Source organism: Phalaenopsis equestris, unplaced genomic scaffold (assembly GCF_001263595.1).
Source record: "Phalaenopsis equestris unplaced genomic scaffold, ASM126359v1 Scaffold000536, whole genome shotgun sequence".
Classification (NCBI taxonomy): domain Eukaryota; kingdom Viridiplantae; phylum Streptophyta; class Magnoliopsida; order Asparagales; family Orchidaceae; genus Phalaenopsis; species Phalaenopsis equestris.
The window spans coordinates 202056-221828 of NW_018164976.1; the positions used below are offsets into that span (position 1 = coordinate 202056).

General features: G+C 35.8%; 1 protein-coding gene across 2 annotated transcripts in view; it reads left to right on the plus strand.

Moving 5' to 3' along the window:
* The window catches only part of LOC110028885 (neutral/alkaline invertase 3, chloroplastic-like), a 25462-nt gene extending 7225 nt beyond the window's left edge, over nt 1-18237 (plus strand). For both annotated transcript variants that reach the window (XM_020730922.1, XM_020730921.1), the window contains exons 3-7: nt 5922-6087; nt 6320-6531; nt 15859-16352; nt 16434-16482; nt 17340-18237. In XM_020730922.1, the coding sequence (XP_020586581.1) occupies nt 5922-6087; nt 6320-6531; nt 15859-16352; nt 16434-16482; nt 17340-17669 (1251 nt within the window). In that variant the 3' untranslated portion in view covers nt 17670-18237. The remainder of the gene's footprint in view (nt 1-5921; nt 6088-6319; nt 6532-15858; nt 16353-16433; nt 16483-17339) is intronic.
* The last annotated feature ends 1536 nt before the right edge of the window (nt 18238-19773 follow it).

Genomic DNA, 19773 nt, shown 5'->3' on the forward strand with positions numbered 1-19773 from the left:
CTGGTAGGTCCCTGCTGAATCGGGTTGAAGCATTCCCCTAGCCCCCACATTAGCCTCTCTCATAACTTGTAAAAAGGTCGTTCGTGTCATCACATCCTTAAACACCTTAGACTCCTTCCAAGACAATTGTGCATTGAGATCCCATCTTTTGTGAAAGAATACGTGTTCCTGTAGCCGCATAATATGTGTAGTGATCATACTGTCAAGAACAATTTATTAGGATGTGGTAGACATTTATAAGTACTACGTCATTCCACAGTTGCTCTTGAAACTTATTTTCAATAGAAAATCTTTGATGTAGCTCCTGTCAACATTGATCTTACTCCTCATTTTAAACTAAGTCAGGAAATATGGTTGAGAATACTTTTGAGTAGTGAGACTTAATTTATCTATCATATGTGTAGATATAATATTATCACAATTATCCTCATCTATGACAAGGCTTCACACCTTTCCCTTCACATCTATTATGACAAGCAACTGTTACTCTCTCGTGGGTTGTCAGGGATCCATCAAATTACTAGCTTCTCTCCCTCATCTACGGGCAGCTGATATTTCTTTTCATTCTCCTCTTCTTGATCTTTACCCTCTGCATCCTCCACTGCACTCTACTCGGTGAAGAATTTCACCCTTTTGTTTGGACAATATGTGCTCAAATATGTGGTACTTGAAGCATTTCCTGGCTGGGATGAATTTAGGATTACCGACAGTCTCCACATTTTCTTAACTTTGTACGGGTTTTTTCACTGGCGGGTTCAGCTTAGGTGCTTCACTGGGTGTACTCTTGTTGCCTAATTCGATGATGAAATTATTTTTGAAAGGTAGTATGGACCTCATACTACCGTGATGTCTCTCCACCTTCAAGGCTTGGTTTGGGGTTGTAATTGTACCACATTGCCCATGGATCGTCTCAATCCCCTCATATATCAAGCTATGGCGTTTTCCTTATGGTGGAGGAGAAGCTCTATGCTGGATGAAACTTACACCAAATGTACTCTCAATACCATGAAAGGCATAACTGAAAACACCTTTCCTTATGGGCAAGACAAATCTAAGAATTTTGTTGCAAGTGATTTTACCTTTCCAATCAAGGCTTTGGTGGTGTAATAAACTAATGCTAAACGAATCAAAATACAAAATCTCTCTAATTGATAGATTGAAATTTATACTAATGGAAACAAGGACAAATTAACTACTAGAGGTTGAGAAAGGGAGATCACTAAGTACTTCAAGGTGATTACTTTGTCCGAACAATTTTGTGCTCCTTCAATTGATTTATCCATCAGACACATCCTCCTCTTTCTATATGCGGTATTATAGCTTATTTGCACCTTTAATGTAGGCTTAAGGGCTTCTCAAAAAGAGAAAAATCCCTTCACCCTATTAATAGAAGTATGGTAAAATATTACCTCTTAGCTGCTATTAAACTAGTCGTTACTATTTTATGAGGATCTCACAATCGCTTAATAGGTTCTACTAAGTGTGTTACACCCCAGGTCTCACAATTTTTACATCCCGACAATGCAACACATGATGAAAGCAATATAAACTTATTTTATTTTCTCAAAAAAAAAAAGATTATATAAATAATAACGAAAATAAACATAGAAAGATAAATTTTATTTCATTTTTTAAATAAGAGTTCAACAACTGAGACCATTGAAGAAAAATCAAAAAATAAAAGAGAAAAATTGAAGGCAACAGAGAAATAACCATGCAAGATCAAAAGAGAAAAGTATAATAATTAACATAAATATTAAAAATACCAAAAAATAAATCTTAAGTTAGGAAATTTTCTCCTGGGTTGGTTTTTTTTGTTATGTTGTATATTATTACTGGAGAGCTAGAAACACAAAAGTCCATGGCCAATCTTCTAGGACAACAATCACGATTGCTAATAAAATGCTTGAAGCTCTTACCAATTTGGATTTATTTCCATTTCGGGAGCAGTGGTATGTGAGCCAACCAAAAAGGTTTTTTCTCCTTCACCCTGGTATCTCCCCCTGGATGGATCAAAATCAACGTTGATGGGGCTCTTTCATCCTTTGGTATTGCCTGGGAGGGCGCAATTATCCGCGATGATCGAGGGAGCATTATTATTGCTACGGGCCGCAGATTTGAGCATTGGGACAATGTTAGAGTTGAAGTCTAGGCCATCCTTGCCATCTAACGAATTGTTGAGCCTTGGATGTATGAACACAAAGTTGTCATTCTCGAAGGAGATAACATTAATATCAGCCGCTGTATGTGTGAATCGGTGACTAGGAAGTTTTGGGAGTGGCATCGCAGCCTAAGCTAAGATATTTCTTTTTTGGCCTCCTTTAAAGAAATGATTTTTTGGCATACTAAGAGAGAAGGCAACTGTGCAACCCATTTTGGCGCTACTTTAGCTTTAGATAGGAATTTGTATTGAAAGATGTAAATGGGTATATTAATCTTTCAGCTATTCCTAGTGATGATAGGAGTCATTTTGTACATGCATATTTTTATTCTTTGCATTCTTTTGTAATCCTTTTCTTTTATTAATACATTATATGCATTTTTCACAGAAAACGATTCTCCAAATTGTTGGAGATACCTTGTTATATAAAAATATTAACGAGCAAGTTTAACATTTCAAGCCTAGTAAATAACTATTTTTATTAAAGTAAGAAAATGATAATGAAGAGGGGCATGTAGAACAGAACGATATTATATTTTACATAGACTAACAAAATTTTGCAATAATAAAAGAGGGACAAATGCTCATGTTCATGAATATAAACTTGAACCTATGCACTTTTATATGAATATTTATGTCAAAATATCCGATGTACTTATATACATATGATTTATTATTCTTTTAACACTACCTATAATCTTTAAGTATGCTAGTGCAATGTAGACATATTAATATATTTATATACAGTCGATTTTCTACAACATCCTAAAAAACAAGTGGGCATCAATTCCATAAAAATTAAATGATTTCTCTGAGTACCCGTCGGTCCACCTAGTCATAAAAAAGTTTTAATACCGACATAATAATATTATAATATCGTGCATACTTTATGCATGATAATCAAGTCATATGAGTATAACTTACAATATGCTCATCAGTATTTATACACAATTGTAAAATACAACAATAAAATTTAATACATGAATATTATAAAAAATAATCAATACTACACACATAACTAAATAGAAATCTATACAACAATAAAACAAGACTAATTACACATGAAATTTATTATGAACAAGAAATGAAATCTACTTGCAAATATTAATAGAATTCAAATAGTATGACTAACAAAACTATAAATAGATAGGAATTTAATACAAATATTAAGGATAACGCCTACAACGACGAATGATATGTTTATGCCTTAATAAATAATAACTACTGACCTCAATGCAAACAATATGAGATTATTTAATCTACTAAAATTTAATTCATGCCGTTGACCTGAAATCCCCTCTGAAGGTCATATAATTAAATATTCTAATTATTGTAAGCAGAACTAAGTTAAGAATAAAATTGTCACTTTTCTCAATAATATTTTTAAAACTTTTGCTTGAAATTAGATATATCACATTAACGTTCAATTTAAATGAACTACAACTTAATTTTATCACTATATATATATATATAGAAAATTAATTAATCATTCCTTAGGAGAAGAAAGAAAAAGAAAAAAAAGGGAAATGAGAGGAAGAAGACTCACCTATTGTTGGCAACCCTGTCTAGGTGAGGGAGAAGGTAGAACGACGAACTATTAAGACTTCAGGATAAGAGAGAGAGTAGAAGACGTACTATTTGGGTTTCCGAAAGAATAGGGGAAGAGGGTTGTGGAGGCTCGCTAATGCTAGAGGCTAGTCCTGCACTGCCCTAACCCACCACTTTAATAGGGAAAGGAGCTAGTGCAGAGCCGGTGCAGGAAGAAAAGGCAAGAATCATGATTTTAAAAGGCGGTGAGCAAAAAAAAAAAGAGAGAGAGAATCGCAAAATCAAGAATGTTGACACAACAAATAAAGAACGGGAAACACAACGGCGATTGCGCAAGGGAAAATCAAGAAAGGTTCGGCTTTCATAAAGTGGCCGCAAGAAACATTAAAGATTAGCTATGTGCTAACGTAGTTAAGAAGGAATGATTAATGGGTTTGTGGGGAGTCATTATTATCTTCCAACAAATTAACTAACATGACATTTTAAATATAATAAACGGCCTTGAAAAATGTGAAAATTGATTTGTAGAAAATTGATGCGTAAAAAGGTTTTGGTAAAAATTTCAAATTTTGCTAAAAATATGAAATATCATTAACTTTATTTTCATTTAAAAATACCTCAAAAAAAAAATCATAATTTAAAAAGTCAAAGTTTCAAACACAAGTAATATAATGAATTAAACATGTTTCAATTATTTTTGGCGATGATCATATTTTTTATCATCACTTAAATTAATTCTAAATTAATTTACATAACCTTAACTTACCTTAAAATCAATGACTACAAGTTCAAAACTTATGCAACTTCGAACATGAGTATATTTAGCTTTAACTAAAATGCTCCATTTCGTTTTATATGAACATAATATTGTTAGAATAATTAAAACATCTTTTTATTTAGTTGTAAAAAATGTAATCAATGTTTGAACTCTTTTTCATTATCCTTCCATCTTTAGGTAAATCAAACTAGTTCAAGTATAATGAAAAATTTATAACTACACAGCCAATGAAAAATAGGTCAAAATGGCCCCCCCCCCGGACTATTTATAGGGGCCTATTTTAATTTCATACTATCTAATGTGTCTAATTTTATTATTAGACTCCTTTAATTTGATTTATATTAATTCCTCAACTTTTCAAGTTTTATCTAAAGTAGTTCAGTAGAGAAAATATTTTGAATCAGAAGTGAGGTGTGTAGAGATTAAATTGAATATATTAGATAGTTGGGATTAAAATTTCCTCATACAAATAGTCCGGTTACTGTTTTGACCTTTTATCTTTATACTAAAATAAATTTCTTCAAATCTTAATTGCAATCTTGGGTCTCCATGAATTTTTCATATTGAGCTTATCTTTGAGTTGCAAATGCGTCAAGTAAGCTTAGTGTCATATGTATGAATATCCATGATTTTGTTTTAAATAATTAGCCTGTTAAATACTAAGCAAAGTAGTAGATGACGCTGCCTAAGGTTTTTCATCATCAAGCCACTAATGAACCAATCGTAACACGTGATGAAAAATATATGCTCATGGTATTAACAATCTCTCCTTATGTAATGATAACAAATCGACGTTGGAGAAAGAGGGATATAGAGCATAGACGTATAAAGGTGAACATTTTTTTACTAGATGCATAAGGAAATGTAAATGCTACCCAACCCCGCTTAGTCACAAGAATAATATTTTACTCTTTTACTTAATTGGGGTCACATCAAAATTTTGACTTTGATGCAAAAAAATTTTAAGTGAAGTTGCCAACGTCATTAACATAATTATAGGGATTTATTGTAAAGAACCAAGATCTAAGCAACATCATTTTGTGTTCCGTATACCTCTAAAGTAGACTACTTTTATTTGTCGATGTTAGTTTTTCTTTGATTTCTTTTATTGATGTTCTCAAATTTCTAATTGTGTTCTCTGCACGTCTCCGAAGCAAGTAACTGATTTGGAGCATTGCATCAGCTTTAAGTGATGATATAAATCTTTTATCGTTTCTTTTGAAATCTGAACTTCACATGAAATATTGGCCCTCATCTTGTAACTGTTCTACTATTTAGATATGTTGCACAATGCTTTTTGGGAGGGGCTGAATTTTATCATGATCAACTTCTCATTTCGCCATTGTAATACTGTTTTTCAGTTAATTAGTTTTTAGATGTTAGATTTAACTTCTAACTAGCAATTCTTTACAACCATTTGGTATATCATGGTAGAGCTGGGAGAAAACTATGGACTGCCACAGTCCAGGCCAAGGACTGATGCCAGCCAGCTTTAAAGTTCGGACAGTTCCACTAGATGGCGATGATTCCGCAACTGAGGAGGTGCTGGATCCAGACTTCGGAGAGGCTGCAATAGGGCGTGTTGCCCCAGTAGATTCAGGTAAGATGTTCTAGCACTTAAATTTTTGTTCTCTATCATTTGTTATCTTGCATATTACGGGCTTATTTTGAAGAACAACTCTTTTTTACATCTTTGCTGGCTTGTTTATTGTTTATTGTTTATTCATTAGGAAATTTGGACTAATTTCACAGTTGTCACTTGGAAAATCTCTTTTCTATTCTTAATTCCTTGTACGAACTGAAAGTCTTCATTTAGTTGCTTTTAATTGCAGGATTATGGTGGATTATTTTGCTAAGAGCATATGGAAAATGTTCTGGGGATCTTTCAGTTCAGGAGAGAATTGATGTACAGACAGGAATTACAATGATTCTAAAATTGTGTCTTTCTGATGGCTTTGACATGTTTCCTACATTACTGGTGACAGATGGTTCATGCATGATAGATAGACGTATGGGAATTCATGGCCATCCCCTTGAAATTCAGGTAATTTTGTATTTGCTGGAAGTGAAGAGGATGCATTTGTTTCATTTAATGATAATCAGTCTGTCAGTGAAAACATGTTTTTGGAATCACAAGAACCGTGCATATGTCTGTTTATCATGGAGCTTATGCCCCTAAATTGGTGATTTTATGTTCTTCTATGAAATTATGCGTCAACGTCGTACTTGTGTTATTCAAAAGTAGGCTGAAGGAATTCATTATTAAATTTGGATGGATAACCGTTTAGGTTTCAGACTGTATGTCTATTGGTGCTTGTGTGGCGGGAGGTCTGGGCTTAACATTTTGTTTATGGCTTGAATTTAGATGGAAGAAGGAAGTATTGGCACTATGTCTTCTTGGTGGAGATTATATCGCGTAAGAAAGAGCTGGTTTGAGGTTCCTGAGAAGGTGTGTGTTCTGAGTAATCTAATGGTGTTAATGGTTTGATATTAGTAGGTTTGTGTGCTAGTGTTAGAGCTAAGTTTTCAACCTAATTAGAATATTGGGTGATTAGAGCAAGCATGCTGGAGATGATTACAGAGCATACGATGATGATTATAATCTGGTTTCTTCATGTAGAGTACTTGAAAGCAGTCCGGAGGACCTGAAACTCGGAAAACTTTTCTCATTTTATGTTTGCGATGTGTTTGCAGGGAGGGAGGGGTAGTAGAAACCATGGATAGGATCCCATTGTATTCAAAATTGCTGTGAAGTTCGGAAGTGAGTGGTAAGAACCATGACTGAGATCACAGTCCATTCATTTTTTTAATATGATTATCCATGTTATAAAGAACCCCGTTATATATAGGCGTGTAAAGGAGATGAGCTTGAGAAAGCTTGTTAAGTAAAATGACCCAGTCTTCTAAATTGAGAAGTTTTTTTCCTGAGGGAGATTGAATTAATTTTTGAATTTCCTTGGGACTTTTGAACATGGCATTTTTTTGCTGAGGTTCTTATTTATTTATTGAGCTGCATACAAACTATCTGCAAATATTGAAGCCTACTTTAAATTCTCCTATAAATTAAAAGTATAATTGTGATACTGAAGTTAACTCATATCACAATAGAAATGAAAATTCTATAGCTGAAATTCAAAGGGTTTACGAACAAAAACTTTTGATAATAGAGAAATAACAACACAAACTATAACAAACTCTCTAGAATGAGGGTGAGAGGGGTGGACAGAGGCTTGAAAGCAAGCAGGAAAGGGAGTGGATGTGTAGTTGCAGGCATCAAGTGGCGGGATGGGGTTACGACAATCAATAGGAGGTCCGGATGGGGGTTGCGGCAATTAGCAACAGGCGTGGATGGGGTCTTCAATAACATTTGGAGGATAGGTGGGTAGGCTAGGTAGGATAATGACAAGTAGATGGACATCAAGCATCAGGAAGCTAGGAACAAGAGTGGTGGAAACCAACAAGAAGCTCTAGGGGATTTTGTGACCCAAGAGGAAGGGAATTCAGGGGTGGCGGCTGGAAGCATGGGAGGGGGACACTGTGGAGTGGAGTTGGGGAAGATAGGTATCCCCACAGGATCGAGTTACAACCGAGCACCCATCGAATCTTTGGAGACGATCACAACCTCAGACGAGTTACAGTCGGAGCATCTCCTCATCTTTGGATACAACCTTATAAGGGAAAACAACAATCGACGACATGCTGGACAAAAATCAGAACTCAGAATGACAGTAAAAATGACCTCAAACAAGTAAAACAACAAATATATAATAGCTAGGAGATAAAATAGGAAGGGAGGCTTCCCCTTTAGCGGCAACCAGAAAATAAAGGGAAGGCTGACATCAAACAGAGAGGCAAGGGTGAAAAACAAAGAAGGAAATGACGTGACACTCCTGATAGGAAAGCGACATTGTGGCCTTGGACTGGTCGTTTGGTTGGATGGCTTTGTTCTCCCTAATTGAATCAGCCGGTTTTGCCCTTCTTCCATAGAGTGACTGCAGCAGGTAAGACCTTGCGTCAGTCTCTTGGGGTTGGGGGAGCTTCGACTTCATTTGTCGAAGCTTTTGGTTCTCCATCTTCAATTCTAACGACACATGGGTCCCACTGTAAGCTATATTGCCTCCCAAAGCACCGAAGGATTTTCCTCCACTTGCGAGCATACATCTCTATCGATCCGCTATCATCGGGGTCCACTATTGAATTGAACCGAGTCCGCGTATCTCGTCTATGCTACGGAATATTTCCAAAGTACTTTAGGGTCGACTCAACTTGATCCAATGTGAAGGTAGCCTGAACCTCCCCAAATTGTGGTGGTTAGGTATCGACCGTGATATCCTGAATTGCTCTCTGTCGTGTCTGTCTCGTGCCTGGAACTGGTGTTTTAGTCCTATGATCCTCTGTTGTCACCAAAACTGGGCCCACTGATGCTGCTGTGTTGGCAAAGGCACCGGTGATCTCGTTCTCTATTGAAGGGAGGATTATGTCTTTTCATCTTTGGCGAAAGAGTATGTGTTTCTGAATCCATCGTGTTCAGTCCTCTAGTCAAATTACCATGGTCTCCCTAACAAAAGGTCATAGACATCCATGGGGACCACGTCACACCACATCTGATCCTGCATCTTGCTCCCAATTGGAAACACTACTAGGCACCTCTGGTCAATGCTAACTCTATTCTCCTATTTTAGCCACATTAGAAAATATGATTGTGAGTGCCTCTGAGTTATAAGATCTGAATTCTCCACCATTTGTATAGACTTAACGTTCTTGTTGCTCCTTCCATCCACGGTAAAACTATATTCATTGGCGTTCACAGTGCAACGAATGTAGAATATATTGTGACAAAACCACTTCAAATCCCTCGTATCTTCGGTCTATAGGACCCTTCAAAACACGAGAAGCTCTCCTTCATTTGATAGAAGATGATACTCCCTTTATTCCTCAGCAGCCTCGTCATTGCTAACCTCCTCCATGACTCCCTACTTGATAAAAACAACCCAACTTGTCAGGCAGCTGGAGGTGATGTGCCCAAATCTATGGGGGTGACTTCTTCTCGTTGGGGGTCACTTTATTCTTATATGAACCAACTTTCTCAAATCTTTGAGGTGTGCTCCTACTGGTGTCTCCAACTGTGGGTGACTACCTGACTAGTGTTGGTTGCCTACTCTGTTTCTGCTGCCTTTCCATTTTCAATGGTAAGGTATGGACATCTCCAAGTGACCAATAAGACTACAATTGTATCACATTGTTAATAACGGGTTTTAGGTCCTCCGAGATAACGGACTATGGTGTGTTCCTTTGGCTCGACCAAATCACACTTCATCTACAACTGATCAAACTGCATCATGAACTCCTCAACTGATAAGTCTCTTTGCTGCAGGTGGTGGTGTCTCAAAAACATATGCTGGCAGTAATGGGGTGGGAGGTATTTTTTCTTCATCGCTATCTTTATCCTTTCACATTTGAATATTTTATCACTTCCTTCTCTTTTCGTCTTTACAAGTTGTCTAAGTGTAAGGAACTCTTTCTTAATTTGATAACTCCAAGTTTCACTCTTTTATCTTCTGGCACCTCTTTGTCTCCAAAATTCTCTCAAATGATTGTAGTCATTCGATAAAATGATATGGATCCATTCCTCCATCAAACTTTGGTAGATCCATTTTTATTTTGAAATCTTTGTGTCCTCCAAATAATGTTTCCTCACTAGGCCTCCTCTGATATTGGATTTTGAAACGTCTTCCCCTTTCTTTTTCCTCACTAAAATCCTCCCTATGGAAGGGGTTGAAATTCTCGTCACATTTACCTCCCCGACTTTCTCTCTCACCATCAAGGGTAAGTCTCCCATGTGTTTCCTCATCCATCTCTGCAAGTCTCTGCTGGAGACGATGAAGCTCTTGGTTTATCTCTTCGCAGGTAGATTCAAGCACTCATTTCCTTAGCGTCATGACTTGAGTTTAAGGTTGGGAGGTGAAAGAGGGTGTATGCGACGAATTAAAGGTGTATGAAAATTAATTTGTGGTTGTTGATTTTGAAAATCAACAAGGAGGAATTAGGGTTAAGTCAAAGTTTGGCTATGACGTGAAAATAGGAAATAATTTTTTTTGGTGGGGTGGTAAGGCGGATGCTTAAAAATCCTAGGATAGGATTAGGGTTAAATTTGTTTTGATACCAAATGTTATGAGAGTTAACCCAAATCACAACAGAAATGAAAATGTTATTGCTGAGTTTTAATGATTTTACCAACTAAGACTCTTGATAATAAGGAAGTAATAACACAAACATAAATGATTCTTTAGGGCAAGGGTGAGAGGGGTGGACAATGGCTTGAAAGCAAGCAGGAAAGGAGGTGGATGTGCAACGACTGGTAGCAGGTGTTTGTATGGGAGCTGCGACAATCAACATGAGGTTTGGATGGGAGCTGCGACAATCAGCAACAGGCCTGAATGGGGTCTGTGCAAACAGTAGGAGGATAGGCACATAGGTAGGTAGGATAGCGAAAAGTAGATGGACAACAAGCAACAGGAAGCTAGGAACAAGAGTGGTGGCAACCAATAGGAAGCTTTGGGGGGATTCTGCGACCCAAAAGGAAGAGAACTCATGGGTTGGGGTGGCAACCAATAGGAAGCTTTGGGGGGATTCTGCAACCCAAAAGCATGGGTTGACGTTTGGAAGCATGGGAAGGGGACACTGCGGAGGGGAGTTGGGGAAGATGGGTCCGCGGGATCAAGTTACATTTGAAGCACCCCTCAAACCTTTGGAGACGATCACCACCTCGAACTAGTTACAATCGGAGCACCTCCTCACCTTTGGATACAACCCTGGAAGGGAAAACAACCACAGATAGCGAGCTGGACAGAAATCTGAATTCAGAAAGACTAAAAATTAACCTTAAGCAAGGAAAACAACAAATATATAATAGCTAGAAGGTAAAATAGGAAGGGGATGCTTCCTCTTTGAGCTGCAACTAGAAAAAGAAGGGAAGGCTGGCAGAAAACAGAGAGGTAACGGTGACAAATAGAGAAGGAAAAGTCTCAATACTCTGAATAAGAAATGCAACATTGTAGCCTTGGACCCGTCGGCTGGTTGGCTTGCCCTGGTCACCCTGGTGGATCCGGCCGGTTCGGCTCTTCTACCGCATGGGTGACTATGGTAGGTAAGCCCCCCACTTCAACTCGTCTCCAACACTTTTGATACAAATAATTATATTTTAATTCACACATTCAAAATAAAGGTTATAAAATAAAAATTATAATGTTAAGTTATATATTTGATAAAAATTTATAAGTTTAATAGTTTAGTAATATATATTGATATACATAAAAACACATGTATGTGTGTTAAGAAATAATATCTTTAGTTAAAATTATGTAGTTACAATATTTATAAATTATAAATAAAAATTTGTAGGTGTTTGCAAAATTTTCCAAAATAAACATGTCATTATTAAATTATTAACAATTAAATTACTTAGATGATTTTGAGTATAATATTTTATTAGTAATAAGTATTAATGTGGTCAAACTATAATGAAGAATTCAAGCGAAATATTGTTTAAATTTGAAAGAATGATTGCAAGCAAAGTTAGATAAGAATAATGAATTATTTTAAATAATTATATTTCATTGGTGCTTTATTATCCGATCAGAGTAATTTATAGGAATACCAATTCGTGAGATTAAGAGCGAGGTCGAGATCGAGTTATAGTGTTTGCATAATAAGGCTTATGATAAGTACTTTTATTTCTATTTTATAGTGGTGTTATTGATTTTTTCTAAATCAAATGCTTTAAATGATATGGATGCTTCTTTGAATAAATTGACACTACAAATTGCTCTTGACTTATTTACTCTTAGATTTTGTTGATCATATTTAAAATATATGTTACAAATCTCAAAGTACATTTAAATTTGTTACATATAGTAATTATTATAGAGAGATATATAATGATTTTTTGAATGTAAATAAAATAATCTATATAGTATATTTGCATGGCTTGGTTGACTTATAGAGTCCACCCCTTATGGTTGTAATTAGGAATACTAAGGTTTTCCGTGCACCTAAACTTAAAATTGATATAACTTATTGGGTACAATTTAGATGATGTTGTCGGGACGGATGTAAATGATATATACAATATAAGATAGGGTGATTTAAATACTTAACACACAAAACCTTGATATTTACAACTTTTGCACCCAAACATTACTCTTTACTTTTACTTTTATAGCGCATCACTAACTCTATTAAATTCGATGAGGCCAGCGGTGGCTTTGAAGGCGTCAACTTGGTTAAAGGCGGGCTTTTGAACTGGTTGTTTGCTTGGACGATGGCCATGATAATCTTATTGACGGTGTGCTTCCTAAGGTCAGACAGAATGGCAGACGGATCTCGACTTTCTCAACTATCGTCAATTTTGAACTCCAACGATAACTCAGCCACCTTTATGTGCCTCGCCGCATTCACTATAAATTAGAAGTTATCTTTTCTTCTGTGTGTAGTCGAGAAACTTGTTGAACAGTGAAATAATAGCCTTCACCTCCTATTCCTCAAAATTATGTAGCCAGATATTGAATCTTTGGAACTTGCCGACGTCAACGAGCTTCACCTTGCAACCTAAAAAACTGCAAGCTAGTATGAACCAAACCCTAGAACAATGTTGAGAAAACCGGAGAAGCTTGTCGTTGAGCTGTGCTTCGACAAGGCAGAGCTCAACACAAATGATCCGCGGTGGCAGCAGCTTGCACTCGATGTTGAAGCATGAAGAAAGGTAAAGGGAGATGATGAAAGTCGAGCATTAGTGTTTTTTTAGATTTTAATTTAATGTTTTAAGTTCCACAGAAGTAAATACTAAAATTTGAGTGAAGTTTTAATTTCCTAAGTTTTGTGTGCTATGTATGTAAATCCCCCTATTAGAGAAGATACTGTGTATAGAATGTTCAAAAACTTTTCGAATGGTTATAATTGAATAATGAATAATTAAAAAATTTATATTGATTTATTATATTTGGCTAGTTTGCATATTGTTTTTTTTTCATTACATTAATGTGGTTTAGAAGCATAAATATTCAGTCTTATTAATAGCTCATAATATTTGAAACAAATTATTTTTACGTTTAAATTGTAGTACTAGAACATGAATGAAAGTAGAGAAAATATTACGTAATTAATTTACAATTACTTTTCTTATTTTGAATTAAAATTTAAATGGTTATTGATTCTTTTGGTTATTTGTATGATTAATTGTTAGTGATAGTAATAATATTAAATTTGAATTTTAGTGTCCGACCGTCTGTTCCTCCTTTGAAAATTCACTACATAAGGGATGGGGGAGAAAGCTTGATGGGAATGGTAGGTTGCTTGGGGTGATAATTGAGGATGGGTAGTCTTGTTGACCTCCATTTTCACTAAATGAGATGGTATAATGATTACGTTGCATGGTTGGTAGAGGTCAGGGGTATTGTTGTCTTAGAGTTTGGAGATACCATTAGATATAGCGAACTTAAAGTTGCTGACTAGATTTTTCCAGGCAGGGCTTAGAATTTACTTTTTTATAGCACTACCTTCACAACTCCCAGGATCTAGTGAGAGAAGCTGATTATGCAGGTGTTTTTGAAAGGTAGTCCAAACTCCCTTCACTATGCAAGATGTAATGATTGTGCTGTGTGAAATGTGCACGGATTGATCGGCTGACCAAAGACCAACTGACTAGGTGATTGTATCCATCAAAATTTGTGTTGCATCCAGTACCCGCAAGATTGTAGTATGGCTTTTGATGAGTGTTTGAAGCTTCAAACAGTTGCAGAAAATCATAAAAAAGAAAGAATTCATAATTTTCATGATTTCCTTATAGCATTTAAAAAAAAATATGTTGCCCTGCTTTATTAAGACAATCTATTACATTACTAGTTTAGGTTGTCCACCCCCCTCTTTGTATTCTCCAATGATAAATTATCTTCTTTTTTTATTCCGACAGCTTTAGCTCCTCCATGTCATGATTTGGATTTTTTATCATCTCTATTTAAATGGCTTTTTTCTCATGTTGATACCCTATGAGATGCGCACAATTGGTAGCATTGATGTTAGGTATGGGTGTTTATCGTCTACAAGAACATAATTTGATATGGAAGACCAACAGAACATAACTTTAAACATTCTTTGATATCTCCTCCAGAATACTTTGTTGGCGGAAGGGAATCTTCTACATGGTGTCGTAGTTTTAATTTTTTTCTGCTAAATCTTTGCCATATTAGGTATTCAACATCTTGGGAGATATCTTTGACAAGGAGGACGAAAAGCTTTGATACCATGATCTGAAGTGTCTGGAATTCTCTCCTAAAGTCAGAAGGGGAGGGTTTTAAGGTTTGAGGCTTTTTTAGTTGTGATTGGGAATATGAAAATGGCGTTGTTTCTTTTTGTTGATGGCTAAAGCAAAGCGGAAAGTAAATTTTTAACTTAGGAGGCAGAACTTGTAATTTAGAAAAGGATTGGTTTCTGGCGCTTTAGAGTATTAAGGTTCTTGGTGAAGAAAGTAAAGTTAAGTTTTCATTCTATTAGGTTTCAATTAGAGTCAGAGCTGGGTCTTAACCTTATCAGACAAATCAGTTAAGGAGAAAACGTGAAGGGGAGAGTAATTAAAGCGTCCAGGTGGGGTATTTTTCTGCTCCCTTTTATTTTGTTTCGATATTTCTATGTTGTAGCTCATGTGACCAATTCACCTTGTTTTGATGAGGAAGCAATTTCTATTTGAATTTTGATACTTCAAATTACTAAATATCCTCTAGCTTAAGAAAAAGTTAGGTCTAATGTGAAAGAGCTAACCCTCTATAAGGAAAAATTCAAAAAAAGGGGTGACCGAAGGATCATATAGCCAGCATGATTTGGCTTTTGAGAATACCTTTGGTCTGCTCCCTTTTATTTTTTTCGATAATTTCTATGTTGTAGCTCATGTGACCAATTCACCTTGTTTTGATGAGGAAGCAATTTCTATTTGGACAAAGCCTTGTTTTTCTCTTCTATATGTCTTTGAGGCTTTGAAGTAACCCAAACTCTTTGATGTAGCCTATCAAAATTGGTCGTCAACTTGATATCGCTGACACTCTAGTGTGGGTTTGACTGGCCCAACCTGTTGGAGAATCTCCTGAATCAAATCACTCATCCAGAGACTCTGATTTTAATAAGCTTTTTAACATTTGAGAGCATCACACTTATGCTGATTAGTGATTTCAACCATTTCAATAAATATTAGAAATATCAGCTAGTCTGTTTATAATAGCCACTCCATCCGAGTTTCAATGTTAAGAGGTATTAAAGTACTCTGTTGCCACATACAGAAAAGAAAGCTTTTGTTATAACTTGAGAAATTGGTTTGCTTTTGCAGGCACTTTTTTATTCAGCTCTCTTATGTGCACGTGAGATGCTTGCTCCTGAAGATGGATCAGCAGATCTTCTCCGAGCATTGAATAGCCGGCTGATAGCATTATCTTTCCATATTAGGGAATATTATTGGGTAGATATGAAAAAATTAAACGAGATCTATCGTTACAAGACAGAGGAATATTCTTATGATGCCGTTAACAAGTTCAACATTTATCCTGACCAGATCCCTCCATGGCTGGTGGAATGGATACCTGATAAAGGGGGTTACTTGATTGGGAATTTGCAGCCGGCTCACATGGATTTCCGTTTCTTTTCTTTAGGGAATTTGTGGTCCATTGTAAGTAGTTTGGCGACAACACAACAATCACATGCCATTTTGGATCTCATAGAAGCTAAATGGTCTGATTTAGTGGCAGATATGCCTTTAAAGATATGTTATCCAGCGCTTGAAGGACAGGAATGGAGAATCATCACAGGCAGTGATCCTAAAAACACGTAAAGAGCTCTTCTTCTCCATATTTCAGTTCTTTTTTATTTATATTTCTGTTTTTCATTATTCTTCATATATTGGTGCAGGCCATGGTCCTATCACAATGGAGGATCTTGGCCAACCTTGTTGTGGCAGGTATCTGTCTTCTTTATTTCATTTTTGTTTCAAATACATTTCTGTAATCTAAGATTATTTTTTTGGGAGTTTTTAATGCTTTCATAGATTCAATTTTAAGTTACTACATACTTTTTCTTAGTTTCAATTAATGAGTTGGTTATTCGTTATATAGGCCTCTAGTCTTGAATGTACTTTCAGACATTGTGAAATTTAAAGTTTATTTTGTTGAAAATTTTGATATTGGTTTTGCTTTATAAGATTTTCTTCCTTTGCATTGGATGCCTCTAACTATGTTGCATATCACAAGCTAAAGCTAGGAACTAGATGTTTGAAAGATTTCTGGATTTATGTCAACATTTGCTCATCTTTGTCGATGGAATGGTTATACCAAGAGTGGTAGGCCAAAATAGCCAGAAGCTGTGTAGAAAGAATCAATCAAAGTACACTTTAGATCACATATGAACAAGGGGCATTTAACTTGCACACAATTCTTATGTATTTGCTATCTCACACCTTAACTTTCATATTTACACACATAGCACTCAAATCTTTAATATGGTATAAAAAATAGCACTATTAACACTTTTTCAAAGTGAAATACACATTTTTCACGCGTAGGCTTAAAGCACCAAAATGTTATATATGTAAATATAAAGTTTAGGTGTGAGATATGTAAATACATAAGAATTCTGCACCACGCATATAAATTTTCCTATAATCAACACTTAATTGCAATTAATAGAATGTCGTTCATAGTACCGACGTCAAGAAATCTAGTCAAGACTTCTAATAATGTTGGCTGCCATAAGCCAAAGAAATTTTTATTTCCATATTCCTTGTAATTTGGCTAAGTCCTCAGCTTTCTTCTGTTGCAGCTCACTATAGCATGCATAAAGATGAATAGGATGGAACTTGCTGCAAGAGCTGTGGAGGTTGCCGAGAGGCGCCTTTCTATAGATAAGTGGCCTGAATATTACGATGCAAAGAGCGGTCGCTTCATTGGAAAGCAATCTCGTCTCTACCAAACATGGTCCATTGCTGGTTTTCTAGTTGCGAAGCAGCTACTGGCCAAGCCTGATGCTGCTAAGATCCTATGGAATGAAGAAGATGCAGAAATAATCAATGCTTTCAATTTCATGACCGATTCTGGCAGTCCTAAGAGAAAGAGAGGACGGAAGCCTTTAAAGAAGACCTATATTGTTTAATCAGATGATATGCATATATTAACACAAGAGGTGAAAAGGATGCAATGACCAACTGTTTTATACAGCAGTCTCGTAATTGTTAATGGCTTCCCTCACTCGTTTGTGATATTCCATATCTATCATTCCATGTTGACTTGTTTTTCCAGCTCCATTTGTTTACAGGTATGCATTTTAACAGTTAATTTGTTTCCATACATCATTCATGAATAGGGAATTTGTTGAAGAACTTCTCGGTAAATATCTATTTCAGTTATTATTCTTTCTTATTTTGTTTTCTTTACCATGTGTGGATGCTGGGGATCTCCTGTGAGTGTGTGGCTCTCTCTCTCTCTCTCTCTCTATGTATATATATGTGTGTGCGTGCGAACGCGCGTATGTTTGTATGTATGTTTTTATGTATATCAGTTTTCCTTTTCTAATAATAAATTGGAAATGCATTTGACTACAGAGACGCTTAGAGGGTGATTAATTTTTGCGTAAATAATGTAATATAGTAGGATGCTACGATAATTTGCACCATGTAACCATGTATTTGACCCAAGGCAGTAAGAATCAATCTTCAACTCCTCTCTTTTCATAAGCTCTCTGAACCTGTTTGGCTATATTGTTCTTCTTTCAATCATCTGTAACTCAACTTATGGTTGCAAACATTTTGTATGGGCTCTCTCTTTTCTGGCATGTTTCAAGTACCTTATTGATGAGCTAAAACCTGATATGCTGGTATAAATGACGTTGTTTGGATTGTTTTTGTAGAGTATCTAAACTTCTTGTTTTTATTTTTTTCTGATCCATGTGAAGTTTTCATGACCTGTCGTGTCTCGGCGTTCAATATAGTTTGGAATTCTGGAGATTGGGTTTCTATTAAAAACTATGAGGATGCCTTCTCCATAGGTTCAACTCAGCCTCTTTTTTTTATGCATAATAAATACTATATAGATACTCCACTGAGCTCAGACAGTCTGTGAAAGAATCAATGATTGGATACTTGTGCTTCTTGAGCCTGTTTGTTTATGCCATTTTCGTAGTTTTTAATACTTACCTTTCGTCGCATAAAAATTTCTGCGCGGATTCTAGATTTTTTCCTTATTGTTGGGTAGAGTTCTAGAAGACTGGATCCATAACAATGCTCGTTCTGAGCCTGTTTGGCTAAATGGTGTTTATTTATAAACAGATACTATAGTTATGATATTGGTCTCTGAGAGTCTATGAAGGAATTAATTAATGATTGGAGCTTAGCGCTTTATGAGCCGTTTGTCCATATACTATTCTGTTCTCGGTTTCTCAAGATAAAAAATATTACATCAGGAGTGCTGATGCAGAACTACATCAGGATTCCAATGAAATTGCGTCACGTCACACGATAAACCCACTAAGATTTATTTTCTGGTTGTTTAAGCAGCAGTTGTGCGGATTCTGTTTTGCATCTATACTTCTACTTGCTGCAGGGTTTCTTAGCTTCATTATTCCCTTTTCAGTTTATGTTTTTAATATCATAATTTTTTTTTAAATTTATATGTCATATCCCACTTATAACTTCATTTGCGCAAAATTAATGAAAAAAATCATTGTCCAGAGGTTGATCTTACTTTTCAGCATGGTAAACAATATTCTTAAATTAGCAGCTTTCAGACCTCTCATATTGTAGTTGAATGAATACCTTATTCTCCTGCTATATATGGCCCCCTTTATTTTATTTACATTTTTTTTTTGCTGCATTTAGACATGCAATTATCAGTGTTGCATTTCCAACCATCAGAATAGCTCTGTTTATATAATTGAATTATTGCTGTTCTTAAAAATGGTGTGGTGAAATGTTGTTTTTGGCAATCAGATAATGACAGCAATTAAATTATTTCCTTATTTTAGTTTTCTCAAAGGATTTTTCCCACCACACTCTTACAGTGAACTTTTAAAGAAGTTGCAGCAATCCCAAATAAGGGTCCGTTTGGGGCAGCTTATTTGGTGCGTTGACGTTTTGAAAACGCACCTGTACTGTTTGGGTAAATTGCATTTCAACAACTCATGCGTTTTGAAAATGCTAAAAGCAGCGCAGTGACAGCTTTTTGGCAGCGGTCTCACTTTTCCAAATAAATAAAAATTTATA